This window comes from Arachis hypogaea, chromosome 16 (genome assembly GCF_003086295.3).
Source record: "Arachis hypogaea cultivar Tifrunner chromosome 16, arahy.Tifrunner.gnm2.J5K5, whole genome shotgun sequence".
NCBI lineage: Eukaryota > Viridiplantae > Streptophyta > Magnoliopsida > Fabales > Fabaceae > Arachis > Arachis hypogaea.
Window position 1 is genome coordinate 29,178,935 of NC_092051.1, and position 14,754 is coordinate 29,193,688.

At 33.8% G+C, this 14,754-nt stretch overlaps 2 protein-coding genes across 3 annotated transcripts; one reads left to right on the plus strand and one right to left on the minus strand.

Annotated features, from left to right (window-relative positions):
• Positions 1-3,339: 3,339 nt before the first annotated feature.
• Positions 3,340-4,638, minus strand: LOC112756922 (serine/threonine-protein phosphatase 7 long form homolog). The gene is made up of 2 exons (XM_025805527.1): positions 4,570-4,638; positions 3,340-4,086 (listed from the first exon to the last, which is right to left on the minus strand). The coding sequence occupies exons 1-2, from the start codon at positions 4,636-4,638 to the stop codon at positions 3,340-3,342; spliced, it is 816 nt and encodes a 271-aa protein (XP_025661312.1).
• An 852-nt stretch (positions 4,639-5,490) lies between these two features.
• LOC112758805 (uncharacterized) lies at positions 5,491-14,610 on the plus strand. Of its 2 annotated transcripts, XM_025807573.3 has the most exons (19): positions 5,491-5,623; positions 5,903-6,792; positions 7,483-7,671; positions 8,202-8,285; positions 8,751-8,810; positions 9,263-9,307; positions 9,400-9,596; positions 9,683-10,222; positions 10,418-10,511; positions 10,686-10,862; positions 10,941-11,030; positions 11,444-11,506; positions 11,602-11,676; positions 11,766-11,816; positions 12,558-12,635; positions 12,905-13,039; positions 13,293-13,400; positions 13,600-13,665; positions 14,114-14,610. In XM_025807573.3, the coding sequence occupies exons 2-19, from the start codon at positions 6,340-6,342 to the stop codon at positions 14,186-14,188; spliced, it is 2,580 nt and encodes an 859-aa protein (XP_025663358.1). In that variant the 5' UTR covers positions 5,491-5,623; positions 5,903-6,339; the 3' UTR covers positions 14,189-14,610. The 2 variants fall into 2 exon arrangements, with proteins under 2 accessions (XP_025663358.1, XP_025663357.1); XM_025807572.3 differs by lacking the exon at positions 5,491-5,623 and having other exon boundaries at positions 6,188-6,792; positions 10,415-10,511.
• The last annotated feature ends 144 nt before the right edge of the window (positions 14,611-14,754 follow it).

The following is a 14,754-nucleotide window of genomic DNA, read 5'->3' on the forward strand; positions in this document are numbered from 1 at the left end:
TTTCATTTCAAAAAGTTTTCGGACAAAATAGTCAAGTCCTCCGTCCATGTGACTGAATGAAATGAAAGAAAGTTTACACTTTACAGTTTTCAGGTGCTTTGACTTTGACTTTGGGGTTGCATGAACATGAGCGACATGCCCACATGGTTTTATCCGTCTAGTACTCTAATCTGTAATCGTTATCGCTTCTCAATGCAAAAGTAAATTGAACGGTTCAGAATATTTCATGTTGCGGGGTATCACGCACGTTAGAATGCCATTGTTATTTCTTCATTGATTGTGTGCGATTGTGCAATATTTTTATTTTTATTTAAAGTTTTTAGTGTTCTAAGTTCTAAATTCAAAAGAGTTTAAATCTGTTAAAAAAAAAACCTTCAGACAGATTAAAACTTAAAAAAATGTCATAAATATCTATTATTTTTGTGTGTAATTTGTTCTTTTACATTTATTATTTATAAATTAAAGTAATTGATAAAAAGTAAAAAATTTAAAATATTGTTTTTTTAACTATTAAAAGATATACTTAAAAATAGTAAAATTATTACTTCTCTAAATTAATATACTTCTAGATAAAAGTTTACATATTTAAAGTTTTGATATATTCAATTCATTAAAAAATAAAAATTCATTATCAAGTGAATTTAAGTAATTAATTAGGAAAAAAATTAGCAAAAACCTTTTTCTGTTTCTATAGACCTTATTATTATTATTATTATCAACAAAACTACATGATTAACAAAAATATTTTTATATTAAATTTTAAATTTTAATAATATAAAAATAAAATAAAATATTAATCTAAAATAGTAAATAATATTGATAAAAGTACTAATCCAAATATTTTTTATAGTGAATAGTTTAATGAAAATTTCTTCCCATAAAAATTGTATTATAAATTATTAAATAACTTAATATAATTGACTAAATCATTTAATAATTTGTAAAAGATATTTTTATTGAAGTATTTATTATTATTATTATTATTATTATTATTATTATGTTTGAATGGACAAACGAGGAGATTCATTCATGTACTATATTTTATTTATTTATTATTGGACCATCGAAGAGATTCATTTAGTGGGTCCCACTATGCGTATCAGTTTATGTATTTTGGAATGAAATTGAATGCATGGCGAGTTGGCGACATACATCAATGTCAAAATATTGTCTCATCCATTGAGCCTCAATAGCGGTTTCATAATTGCAATTATTCCCGCAAAGTTTCCAATATTGCATGTGCCTACTAATATGCTTTCTTCAATTTACAATATTGATCATGTTTTTTGCTGATCTTCGTTGCTTCAATTTGGTATCTATTATCGATTGAGTATAATTTTGATACTCTAATAGTGTAAAGCGTTTTATGCTATCGTATAATTATATTTATTTATTTGAATAACTATTTATATTTATATGATTAATATAAAATATAATTACTTTTATTAATATAATATTATATAATTAAATATATATATAAAATTATTTTATACTGATAAAATATTAAAATTAAATTTTTATCAATTATCAATTTTAAAATTTTAATTAATTATAAATATTTACATATATCTCTCATAAAATTCACTTTTACTTCTGTTTTATATATAATAGGAATATTAATTAAACATGTTCAGGGGTTAAAATTTTTTTTATATATATATTTAAGTTGAAACAATATTTTATTAAGAGAATAAATTTAACATCTCAACCAATGTTATATTTATTAATCTTAAATAAGAGAAATATTTTCATATGTTTGACTAAAAACATTTGTCAAGATGTTTAATATAAAAAGTTAATGATTTAAGATTTTAAATTTTTTAATAAATACAAAACAAATACATTAAAAATTTAAATTTTTGTATTTTTAATAATTTTTTTTAATTTATAATTTTAACATGTGTTTTTAGAATACAAAATGGATAAATTTAAAAATTAAAACTACTAATGTTTTGTTAATATATTTAGATTTAGTTAATTTATGGGCAAGTTACTTAAATAAATAGATTAGAGAAAATATTTACCTGAATGTGCAAAATCGGTTTTTGTTACCTGCATGTGTAAAATGCCATTTCTATGTAAACCGTGGCAACCCACCACGGTTTCAAAACGTACATAAACCGTGGAGACCCACAGCAGATTAGGGTTTAAAAAAATTGAGTGTAAACCGTGGTAGGTCACCACGGTTTACTAAGGAAAAATTGCATGCATAAACCGTGGAGAGTCACCACGGTTTATGAAGAAATCCTTTTGCACATAAAACCCTGTGGGTCACCACGGTTTATGTTGACAAGAAGTCTATATATATGTTGGTGAATCAAGCTCCATAAGAGATCATTTTCACAATGGCTAGTGAGGAAGAGAGTTTTCTTGCCTTAGTGCATTACTCTAGGAAAATAAAAAAAAGCAAAAGCAAAGGTGTGAAGTTTACCGACAGAGAACCACTAAGTGTTTTTATCAGGTCGTCGATGACTTTGTCAGATTTGAAGAATAGCATCTTGGAGAAGCTTGGCGTGTTGGGTAGCAAGTGGGTGAAGAAACTATTCTACAAGATTCCCATGGCGGTTGTATCGACCGGTGTTCAGTATGAAACCTTTGCGGTTAAGGCTGATGAAGATATTAGGGTTCTGTTCTACTGTGTACGGAGTTTTCCGGAGATCAGAATCCATGAGTTGTTCGCGAAGTTGGAGGTTGGTGTCGATAGTTCTGGGGCATCCGCGCCAGTTCCCTGCCCAGCTGCCGCGGGTGGTGCATCTAGTTCGATGCCTGCGGTCAGACCGTATGTTCCGCCGATTCAATCACCTTCGTTTGCGGCTGATTTAGACCGAACAGAGGTTGTTGGTTCTATACCTTTGGAGAATGCAGCAGTCATTGAGCATCCGCACGTTGTGGGCACCGGTGGTGGCCTCGTACCTTATATCGAAGACTTTGGTGGACCTGATCAAGTAGAGAATGCAATGCGTGACGATGAGTCTGACCAGGAGCCTGTTGATATCGATGGTGACAACGACGATGACAGACGTGGCGATCCACATGCGCAGCATAGGCCAGCAAGTTCTGGTTCTCATCACTACCCTCCACACTTCTCGACACTAAACTTGGAAGCTCTTGGTCAACAGGAAGACAGTGGTAATAGAGTGGGGGGATCTTCTGCAGAATTTCAGATTGGGCAATCATTCCAGAGTAAAGATGAAGCTGTGCTGAGTGTAAAGTAATCTCTGAGCCCCTGCATCGTTCCTCGGCACAAACTCAGCCCACCTACAATTTTAATTGAAATGATGTCAAAACAAACCATAACACATGATGTATTTAAAATTTATTAACGGATAATACTAAACCCTACTTGGAAGCAAGAGGAAACCCGAACCGGTCAAAACCAGTGGGCCTCAGAGTGGGAAACCTCCAGAAAATCCAAGACTGTAGTAGTTGTAGCGGCCCAGCCAAGTTAACGACGTTCCTGTTTGTTCCACGACAAAGACACCTATACAACCAGGCCAGTGCAGCGGAGCCCCAGCTATATCTGCCCAAGTCGTCCAACGATGCCAAATAAGGCAACCAGCGAAGGTGAACCCTGTTTGCGTTCTTGTCCGCAAACAGCTGAGACGACAACAGCATCAGGATATAAGCGCGTGCGTATACACGCACGGTCTCATCAGTAGCATCTGCAGGGAGAACCCGGAACCTCTCGTGGAACCATGTGTAGCACACTGTCATCTGCTTGATTTTACTCTGTGGAGGTAACTCCCCGAACAACTCCCGAAACCACACCCATGCTGGTCTACCGTGTTCCATCAGATTCTCAAACTCATTCAAGCACCCACTAACGGGCACACCATCAATCGGCAAACCCAGCTGATACGCAACATCCTGTAAAGTAATGGTGCACTCACCAAACGGCATATGGAACGTGTGGGTCTCCGGACGCCACCGCTCAATAAATGCGCTAAGGAGAGACTCATCAACCCAGAACCACTGACTGTTTAGCCTAGCCAGATGATACAAGCCGGCATTCTCCAGATACGGTATAATCCGGTCATGTAAGGGCATATTCTGCTGCCTCCTAACGGCGCTAATAACCCTACTAGGCTGCAAAACGTGGGTAACAAAATCCCTTAACATACAACAATTACAAACAACACCAAACATAATTTTCGTAAAAATTATTAGACTCATCACATTAAATTCATTGATTCTCTTATTGTGTAATACACCGTGAAGCTACGAATACTATGCACTCATTATAACAATATAAATACAGAAAAAAAAATATTATTCAATAAAATATTTACATTTATAACAAAATATTTTAGAGAAATACTATTAACCAGACTTACAAGATAAATAAGCATAATAAAATATGCATTATTCAGTAGACAATATTAATAAATGCCTCACATTTGGATTGACAGTAACCATAATAATATCAATATTTATGTAAATAACATTAATCAGAATAACAATACAAATAAACATAATAAAATATTTTTACTAACAATATCCCTAATAATATCAATTGCTATATTAGTATGAATTTTAATAACAATAATAACGACAGAAACAGTAACTAACCTCTTCGTCGATATATCCTGCCACGTGAGCGACGCCATTTAGTCGGTACAAGCGATCCTTACCCTCCATTGGCTCCACCACCCACTTCTCCTTCAAACCTCCAAAGTTTTGCCAAATCCTCTCAACACAACAACAACTTCCTTTTTTTTTTGTTCCTTACCAAATGATCCGTTCTAACCTTCCACGGATTACTTATATAGCCACACACACATAAACCGTGGTGACCCACAGGGTTTTATGTGCAAAAGGATTTCTTCATAAACCGTGGTGACTCTCCACGGTTTATGCATGCAATTTTTCCTTAGTAAACCGTGGTGACCTACCACGGTTTACACTCAATTTTTTTAAACCCTAATCCGCTGTGGGTCTCCACGGTTTATGTACGTTTTGAAACCGTGGTGGGTTGCCACGGTTTACATAGAAATGACATTTTGCATGCAGGTAACAAGAACCAATTTTGCACATTCAGGTAAATATTTTTTCTAATCTATTTATTTAAGTAACTTGCCCTTAATTTATATTTAAAAACAATATTTTTGTATTTTTTAGTGACAACATATTTTTGTATGATTAATAAGAATACTTTTTTAATAACTTTTAATAAAAAAATTTTGATACTTTGAGAATAAACTGTAAACACTCTAAATTCTAGAGAGTAAAGACGTTACATTTTTATTTTGTTTCCCCTGTAAAAAGTGGGAGATGAATTGAATGTTGCAAGCTTGGGAACTCTCCGACAGAAAAGGAAAAAACGCCCGAAAAAAGATGGAACAGTGTCAGATGAGCAATTAATGAAAGTTGGAGGGCCATGACATGCAATACCAGAAAAGTAGTACCAAAGTGTAAAAAGTGTTTGAACATGAGTTGTCTTTTCCCTTCCCCTTCCCATTTGTATTGTTCATCAATTCCTCTCACTTTCTCACTATAATAGTAATAACCATTGCCAATTTATTATCACCTTCCTCCTGTTTCTTCCTTCTTCCATATTTAGCATGCAACCCTCTTCTCTCTCTCTCTCTGGTCAACCCCCAAATCTTTGGCAACAACAACAAAGGTAGTAACATTCCTTTTTTCTTTTTCTTTTCTCATTTTGTTTCCTACTACAACGCCCCGCGTGTTCTTTGGTTCCTTCTTCTTCTTCTTTTTTTACGATTTGCCTTTTGAATTCCCTGCATTTACTTGGTTTTTGTTTCCGTTACAAACTTGTTTACGTTGGACGTACATTTGGAGCGTTATTCATTGATTATCAGCATTGTTCTGCCATTAATAAGAAAATTTTGGCAAATTTGGGCATCATTGTCATTGTTGTTTGTGATTCTCTTCTTCGTTTCAGAATCAGATTGGTATTCATTATTACTAGGGAGGAAAAGTTTGAAAATTTGAACGAGGAAAAGGTTGCACTCTAAAATCTAACTGCCCCAGAGAATAATCACAAGATTTCTTGATCGTTAGGGACTTATTATTAGAGGATATCATATTTTCCTTGGGATTCGGTGTTGAGTGAGGAACGAGGATCATTAATGATCTAAGGATACAAAAGATTGGATTTTTGGTGATAAATTCTATCTGGGAATCCCCTTCTCATTGAAGCCAGTATCTTGGTAGAATCATCAAATTGAAATGAAATGATCCATAGGCGTGCTTATTATGTTGGCCTTGGAATTTATCTCAGCAATGAATTTAAAGCTGCAATATAATTTATTGGTGAAAAGTGGAACTCTAGAGCATGATCTGTTTGTGTAAATATTATTATATATAGAGAAAGGTTAGATGGATACAAAAGAAGAGGCTGAACCTCTTGAAGATAAGGTCTCATCCCTAATTTTGCAGCAGATATCTGAGGGGTCATTCAAAGTTGCAGGTGAAGCATCAAAGAGTATGTACTCTGGTGATGCTGCCGGTGGCAGAGGCAGTGGTGATGGTAATGGTAATGGTAACGGTGGTGGTGGCAGTGGTGGTATTGGCGGGGTCGGTGTCGGATCAAGAGTGCCACAAAAGAGGCCTAGTTTATTACATAGAAGAGCTCAAACTGAACTTTTTACCCAAGGGATTCAACGTGTTGACAGCTTTCAGAAGTTGAAGGCTCATGTTAACAAGGCTTTTCGATGGGGAAACAGATTCCGCGAACCAGATTCCCCATCATCAGACTCCCCGTCGCATTTGAGCCTCGAGGTCATGGCGAACCAGAAACGGCAGTGGTATCAGCTTCATCCCAAATCTATGGTATCCAATTTTTTAGAATCCCTTCATGTACTGCATTTGTGTATAGAACATTGTCAATGCTTGACTGATCTGCAAATAGCAACAGAATCTATTTCATATTTTGAAATGTGTACTTGTATTTCATATGGTACTAACATGTTGACAACATTAACTCGTGTACTTCTTTATGTTGATCATGTTTCATCTCTAGTAAATTTATATATCAACTGAATTCTTGAGTTTGGTTTTCAAAATATTATCCTCCTGTGGTATTTTAAGGTCAGATATGCACCATTAGCAGTTGTCCATTAAGTATTATGGCAACTGAAAGAACTAAGAGCATGAATTTTGAGGAATCTTTCCAAACAATATGTTTTTATATATCCGAAGAAACAAAATAATATAAGTGAAGAGGATTTTGATTTCTTAAGTGGTTCTTGCTTGTTTCTATTCTTTACCATGCCATGTTGGTACCTTGGGTAATGAATATATTGTTGATGCTAAAAGTTATTTGGAGGTGCTTCTCATAAACTTGGTTCTTGGAGCTCTTGATTGGTTTTGTTCTGAAATATATTTTTTAATCAAGGAGAAACATTAAGATTGATGCTTTATTCCAGTATCTTTTAGGAAGTAACTTCCTGTTGCTTATACATGTTTGTCGCAAATGTAATATTGTCGATTTTGTTTGAGTCACCGGGAACATTTCTGTAGGATTGTGTAAACTATAAGGAGCCAACCACGCTTTTTGAACATTTTGTGATTGTGGGGCTGCATCCTGATACTAACTTGGATGCTGTGGAGCATGCATTTGCTAGAAGGAAACGATGGCAAATAGAGAAAGAAAAATCTGAATATGTAGATTACAAAATGCCGAAGCCTGACACAACTTTGGAACCACAGGTTTGTCATGTGTCAACTTTAATACATATATTTAATAGAAATGGAAATTTTGTTTTAGAGAAAAGGAAGAAAGTACAGTTATTTAGATGAGATATCCCCCAAAACAGAGAAAGTGATGATAAACAAAGAATAAAGAAATTAACTGGCCTATCTCAGCATATCAGAAATACAAAGGATAATTTAAAAGTTGTTTGTAGTTATCTATTGATAAATATTTAATGTTAATTTCAGTAGCTTTGTAAAAGATGGGTTTTATAGGCATGGTTAGTGTCAGGTGTCTGGTTCTCTTAGGAGTTTTATTAATTTCACGAGTTTTGAAAGATATTTGGTATATTAGAGGTATGTCTGCACTTTGATGATGGATGGAATTTTCGAGCGTATAATATGCTGCTACGTTTCATGTGAGGTCACAAGCAAATAATTTGATAGTACAAACTTAAACATGTCCTCCCTCTTTATCATTTCAACTTAGCCTATTCCTATGGATCAATAGGGTTCATTGTTGATAATATCTTTTAATGAAAATGCAGATACTTTTCAAATATCCTCTTGGAAAGAAGCTAACAGTACCTCGGAAGGAGTTATGCTCCTTTTGCTTTCCTGAAGGTGTAAAGGTCTGCTTGAAAGCTATTTGTATTTACTTAGATATATCAAATGGTACCTTCTCTCATTGTCTTCTAACAAAAATGCTACCTTTCAAATTGTTTACTATAGTTTTCCATTGTTTGCACTTGGTGCCACTAAATTGATCCTACTATCACCATGTGTTTACTCTTGCTCCTTTGATAAATCTGCTTCACAAAGTTACTCTTTTTTTAATTTTCTATCAATAAATGATTGAATATTTGAATATTTTATTTGTTTTGAATTTTGAAATTATATTATCAGTTTCAATGTTACTTTTCAGCATGCAAACACAATTTGAGTGTTTATATCATGTCAGGAACAGCAATAGAAGTCTATGGAATATAGCGAATTCTTGAGTTGGCTGTTCTTAATTGTTAATGATAAATTGGCCATCTTTATTTTTCCTGGGGTAGAATCTTATTCTATTTCATTTATTAAATGTTGAAATACAGGCATCAATGTTGGAGAGGACTCCATCTCTAAGTGAATTAAATGAACTTGTCTATGGACAGGTACGCCACATCAATCTCTGATTTTCTTTGGCAAAGTAGATGTTTTTGCTTTTGACAAGCTCAACAATACAACATATTTAAGTTGCCTCGTGTTTTAGATAATCAATTCATTCTATATGAGCATAATGTAGTATTTGATCACATGTAAGAAACTGAGAATCATAGAGGAGCTCTACATTTAATGATCTTTCATTTTTTGTCTTTGTGCATTATTTTTCGACACAAAAAGCTCTTACTCAAGAGACATAAGAAACTATTAATGATAGTATCGTAGTATCAGCATATTTCTTTGTTGCTTTCTCTTAATTTGTTCTTCGTTTTGTAGTTTTAGTTTTTCCAGTTGAAAAGTGGTAGTGAATCGGTCAGTGTCTTACTGTGAAATTAACCTTCTATTGAGCACTCATCACCTTCAAGACCAAAGATATAATACTTCTCTTGTTTATTATCTGCAGGAACATTTAGGCAGAGATGATCTATCATTTATCTTTACACTCAAGGTAAAAAATGTGCTGACATCATAATTTTGTATAGAAATTTGAAGATGAGTGATTACTGAAACTCATCTTGTAAACTTCAATTCCTTGATTAGGCAGCAGACAGTGCAACACTTTATGGAGTTTGTTTACATGTGCCTGAAATTGTTCAGAGGCCCCCTGGTATCCTAGACATGTATTGTCCTCCATCGCCCCGTCCATTCAGCAGCCGGTTTCTGGTTTCTGCACCACGCTGTTACTGTTTGCTGACTAGAGTTCCTTTCTTTGAGTTACACTTTGAGATGTTATACAGGTTAGCACATTGGTTGAAGACATGCCTAATGTCCTTTGGGTTCGGTAGATGCAAAATGAAATTCATTATGTCTTACTTGGCTGCAGTCTCATTGCACAGGAGCGTCTGAACCGGATAACTCAGTTTGTAAATGAGTTGAATCTTACTGGAGGCATTCCCACGTCGAAGCCAGATGATCAAGTGAGCTTACATGTTGAGTGCCCAGAGACAGAATCATTTAGTGACTGGATGTCTTTTGCAATACCTGTTGAAGGAGCAGCAGTAATTACTGCTGCTGCTGCTGGGATTTTATCGGATGACGAAGTCATACAATTATCACCGAAAATATGGGAATCTCCGAAAATATGGGAATCTCCGAAAAGATGGGATTCTTGCTCTCAATCTCCTGCAAGTATGACTGCAAGTGATGCTTCAGAGTTTTTCCTGGCTAGAGATATCGAAAAGGATGGCAGGAAGAATATCCAAGGTCATGATAATTGTGCTGTTGAGACAACAGAAATTCATGATTCTACAGAAAGAACACAGGGGAATGGTGAAAGTGATCAACTTTCTCCCAAGTTTGGAACACCTTTTAGTGCTAGGAGTTGTGAATTAGAGCGGCTTGAAAGTTTGGACTCACTAGCCAGGTGGTAGATTTACAAATACAGCATTCTAGATTTCAGTTCTCTTTTCAATAGACTATCTTGCTGATTCAACCCCCGCCCCTTCGTTTTTTTTCCCTCGAATTTATTGTGCTGAGCTGTGTTTATGGTAATAATTTGTCTTCTATAATCGAATCCTATGGTTGCTACTTACTGCTTCTGTATTGTTTCCATCAGCAGTACAGCTAAAAGTGTGGTTTGGGAAGATGATGATGATCTTTTTGCAAACAATGAAAGAGAATATGGGGATGGGTTCTTAATCGAATTTCCTACGGTAAGTGACTGAAGTGAAGCCGACCCCACTTAGTGGGACAAGGCTTTGTTGTTGTTGTTGTTGTTGTTGTAAGTGACTAAAGTGTAAACCAGTTTACCATTTGTTTTGCTTTGGTTAGTAAGGTGACTCTTGATTAGCATTAACATGCTGCGTTGTTGCAAATGGTTTTGATAGGAGAAGAAGAATGATTTGCTACAGATAGTGCATAGATATCATTCACATTGTATTCCACCTCGAGGAACCGAATTTATCTTCCATCCTCTTGAACATCTACAAGCTATTCAATATATAAGACACTCAGTTGAGGTCCTTGGCTTTAGCAATAGTTTAAATTCCTCTGAACCTGCTCAGGTAATTCTCTAGTGTTTCTTTTTAACACAACGCTTCTCTGCAATTAAGTTCACTCATTAGAGTTGTACTTGTTAAAAGGTCAATGCAAAGTTGGCTGCTGCCGAGGAAGCCTTTGCATTATCAATTTGGACGACTGCAACTACTTGTCGAGTTCTGTCCCTTGAATCTGTAAGCAGATATTCTACCTGAAGTTCAACAATGTTTATCTGTCAGAATTTATTTGCAGAAACAGTTCCTGGAAACCATTCCACACATGCAGAAATTCTTATCAAACTATTGTTATTTTTAATAAATTCAATGTAGAAAGCTATTTTCATGTTGATTTTGTTCCTCGCTGATGCTTTATTTTTTTATTGATGTTTTTTGAAGTATATTTAATGCTAGTTCTGATACTAAAAGGGAAATCTTATAAAGTCATGATAATTTTCCACCAGAATATCAATATAAAAGTGTGGCATTAACGGAAGATTGCGAGCCATGCATAAAATGAAATTACTAAATAATTATATGTGCTGCAAATATCTTGTCAGTTTCTTGATGAAATTGATATTTTAATCCTTTTTTTAACATGTTACTAGCAGATGCTGGCATTATTTACTGGAGTGTTATTGGAAAAACAGGTGGTAGTAGTGTGCCCCAATCTGGTAAGAATTTGAAACGATAATCATAGTAGTTATTGTTAGCCTGACAATATTTTGTGCTAAATAAATTCATTTTGGTCATTCTTGACACAATGCAGGGTGTTCTATCTGCCATAGTGCTATGTCTTATTCCAATGATTCGTCCATTTCAATGGCAGAGTTTATTTCTACCTGTGAGTTCAGTGGCTTCCAACATGTTCAATTATATTTTCCATGTGAATTTTACCTATATATCTAATAATATGTTAGCCTTGCTTTTCAGGTTTTACCTGGATCAATGCTTGATTTTCTTGATGCACCTGTTCCATATATTGTGAGTTTCTTTTTACTTTATTTTCAAATTGGCATGTCATGTTTGTTTTGTGGACTATTGTTATGGTATCTGTTATTGCTCGTGCTATTGGTTTTGCTAATGATTACATGAGAATTCATAATTCTTTCAATTATAGTCTCCTTTATATATGTTTTTTTTATCTAGTTATGGAATGAAATTTAAGATTTAGCATTTTCTATTTGTGTTTGTGAAATTTCAAATTTGACCAGCAGCATTTTTTTAAAAAAGAAAAAAGAAAAAGAAAAAAAAATCTATCCTACATCTACAAGATAAAACTAGATCCTTTTACTTTCACTGCTCATAAGATAAAATTATTCTGTCCTGTTTCTTTTCAAGATATTATTCATGTATTTCCGATTTCATCTTGAATTGGTTATGCTTTGGCTCTTCTATATGATCCATTGTTCTTTTCTTTTCCTTTTCCGCTTATATATGCCTTGCATTGAGAATTATCGTGTTCATGTTCATGTTAATAATGGTGTTTTTCTTCCATTGGGTGAACTTTTTCAGCTGCGAACTGTTTGTGTGAAAGTAAAGTTTACTTGTTAGATTAGAAAAATGTCTCTGTAAAAGTAAATCTTCTATGTCAAAAATGTTCACGCATGCATTATGACTTGAACTGAATTACCCCTGATTTCCATGTGATGTTCGTATTTAGAACCTTTTTGTGGACACCGCATTGTCTAAATTATTTGATCCAACTTTCTAATGATTCTGCAGGTTGGCATACAGCGTATGCCGGATGATTCGCATACGAAAACTAATAACCTTGTTCTTGTTAATGCAACGAAGAATCAGGTTTGTAATGTTTTAAAGAGAACTAATTGCATGGTATTCAATCAGCTTGTTTAGCAATATATTTAGGATGTTGTAACATTATTTATATACCTATCTATCTTTACATTCCAAAGTATCGGCTAATATGCATCTTTTAGACCCCATTGTTGAACATCTATTCTGATAAGACAAATGGCAGATGCTATAATATCATTTGATTTTGCTCTCTTAATTTTCTCTTCTGTTTTCTTTTTTTATTTCCTGCTAAATATTGTTTTCTAATTTTGTAGGTTAAAATGTGTCAATTGCCAAAACTTCCACAGTATAGAGAACTTTACTCGCAGTTGAGTCCAATTCATGCCAAACTTAAAAACGAAAGTTCGCATGCTAAAAGACATCCTATACATAGGTGCAATGAAGCTCAGGTTTTTTCTCACTTCTCTCCATCAACTAAGAACACTTCGGGTCTTGTTACAATAAAAACAATCAAATCATAGTTTCTATTTTCATTTCGTATTTTTACTTTTTATTTACAAAATCTTAAAACAAGAACATTAAAGATGAAAACATAAACCAGAGAGGCCTTGAATTTTGATGTTTTACTATATATGCAAGATTTTCAAGTTGTAGTCATGCTTTTTCCACCTGTGGCAACTACTAATTGTACTTTGTTCACAGGCTAAAGCTGCAACTCAGTTTTTGAATGTAGTTTGGCACTATTTGGAGTCACTGTGTTCAGATCTAAAATCTCATACAATAACTAGTGTACAATCGAATAATGACAGGGTAAGGTAGCCAACTTACTTTAATGTAAATTTGATAGAAGGAAAGAAATACATATAAGAATTCTATGTGTTCTATAATATCACATTTTATATTCCTAAATTTTATGTTTTTTTAAAAAGAATAGTAATAAATAATGAAGAATAAGTAACTTGCCAACTTGTTTTTTTTTTCATGCCTCACCCTTGATTAAATTTTTCAGGTTTCTTTACTTCTTAAGGAGACATTCATTGATTCATTTCCTAATAGGGACCAGCTATTCATGAAGGTAACAACCTTTTTCTTATTTTATTTTTAAAGAAAAATTGTAGGACATCTTGATCATGCACAGTTTTGTCATCCTTTGTCTTGTTTAGAATAAAAATTAATTGTCCTCTTAATATGTGGAGAAATGTTCAGCATTTTTAACATTATGGAGTGTTACATCAGATATTCAGGACCATAGGGGTGAAATGTTAGGACCCCCCTTCAATGAAGTTCAAATGTGTAACTATTTTGAATGAAGATTAAAGATTGTAACTAATTTTTTAAGAACAGTGTGCACTGCACATATTGTCTTTATTATTTTTTTTTCTATTATAAAAAGAATGATCATTTTTTATTGGAAAACACTCTTTACCATAGCATAATCCTAGAATTTACAGCCGTGTTATTATTATTATTATTATTATTTTGGTTTCTAGGGTATTGATTATGAGTCGTTGTTGGGCTTGCAGCTATTTGTAGATACACAACTGTTCAGTGTTTTATCAGATTCTCGTATATCAAGTTTTGAGAGAGGTCAGTTATAGCCACATTAATTTATATAAAACACAAAGGTGGAGTGGAACATATGCTTCTTAACCCATACTGGTGAAGGTGAACTAACTTAAGTGCACATGAAATTTTGCTAATCAAAGAATCCAATGTATTTTTTTTTCTTTGGGAATGACAAAACATTGATATGGGGTGTTCATGGTTAATGAGATTTGTATTATGCTTGATACAAAAGGGATGCAATGAAGCCCTGTATGGCTACACCACTGATTATGCTGACCCTAGAAGAGAGAATCAGAATCAAGGTCCCAATTTTTTTTTGTTGAGGGATACATAGATATTGTTAAATCAAGGTTCTCCAGTGCATGTGTACAGTACTACAGTATAAGATATCATGCATATAAATATTATTTTTATAACGTCACATGCTTTCAATAAAAAGATATTTTACTCAGTATATGTATAATGTATCTTATCCATGAATATTATTTTATATTTTTTATCATCACTCCTACAATTATCAATATTTAGATGAAATGAGAATTAAATCTTCACCCACTCAATTTAGAAGTAAAAACAGAAACAAGTGTAAGTTGGTTAT

Bases quoted from the DNA above. Each gene is read 5' to 3' on its own strand.
- LOC112758805 (XM_025807572.3), top strand. From the start codon at position 6,340: ATGGATACAAAAGAAGAGGCTGAACCTCTTGAAGATAAGGTCTCATCC. The intron at 7,672-8,201 runs GTTTGTCATGTG...ATGAAAATGCAG, and splicing joins ACACAACTTTGGAACCACAG to ATACTTTTCAAATATCCTCT. The intron at 8,811-9,262 runs GTACGCCACATC...TATTATCTGCAG, and splicing joins ATGAACTTGTCTATGGACAG to GAACATTTAGGCAGAGATGA.
- LOC112756922 (XM_025805527.1), bottom strand. From the start codon at position 4,638: ATGGAGGGTAAGGATCGCTTGTACCGACTAAATGGCGTCGCTCACGTG. The intron at 4,087-4,569 runs GTTAGTTACTGT...CACGTTTTGCAG, and splicing joins CAGGATATATCGACGAAGAG to CCTAGTAGGGTTATTAGCGC.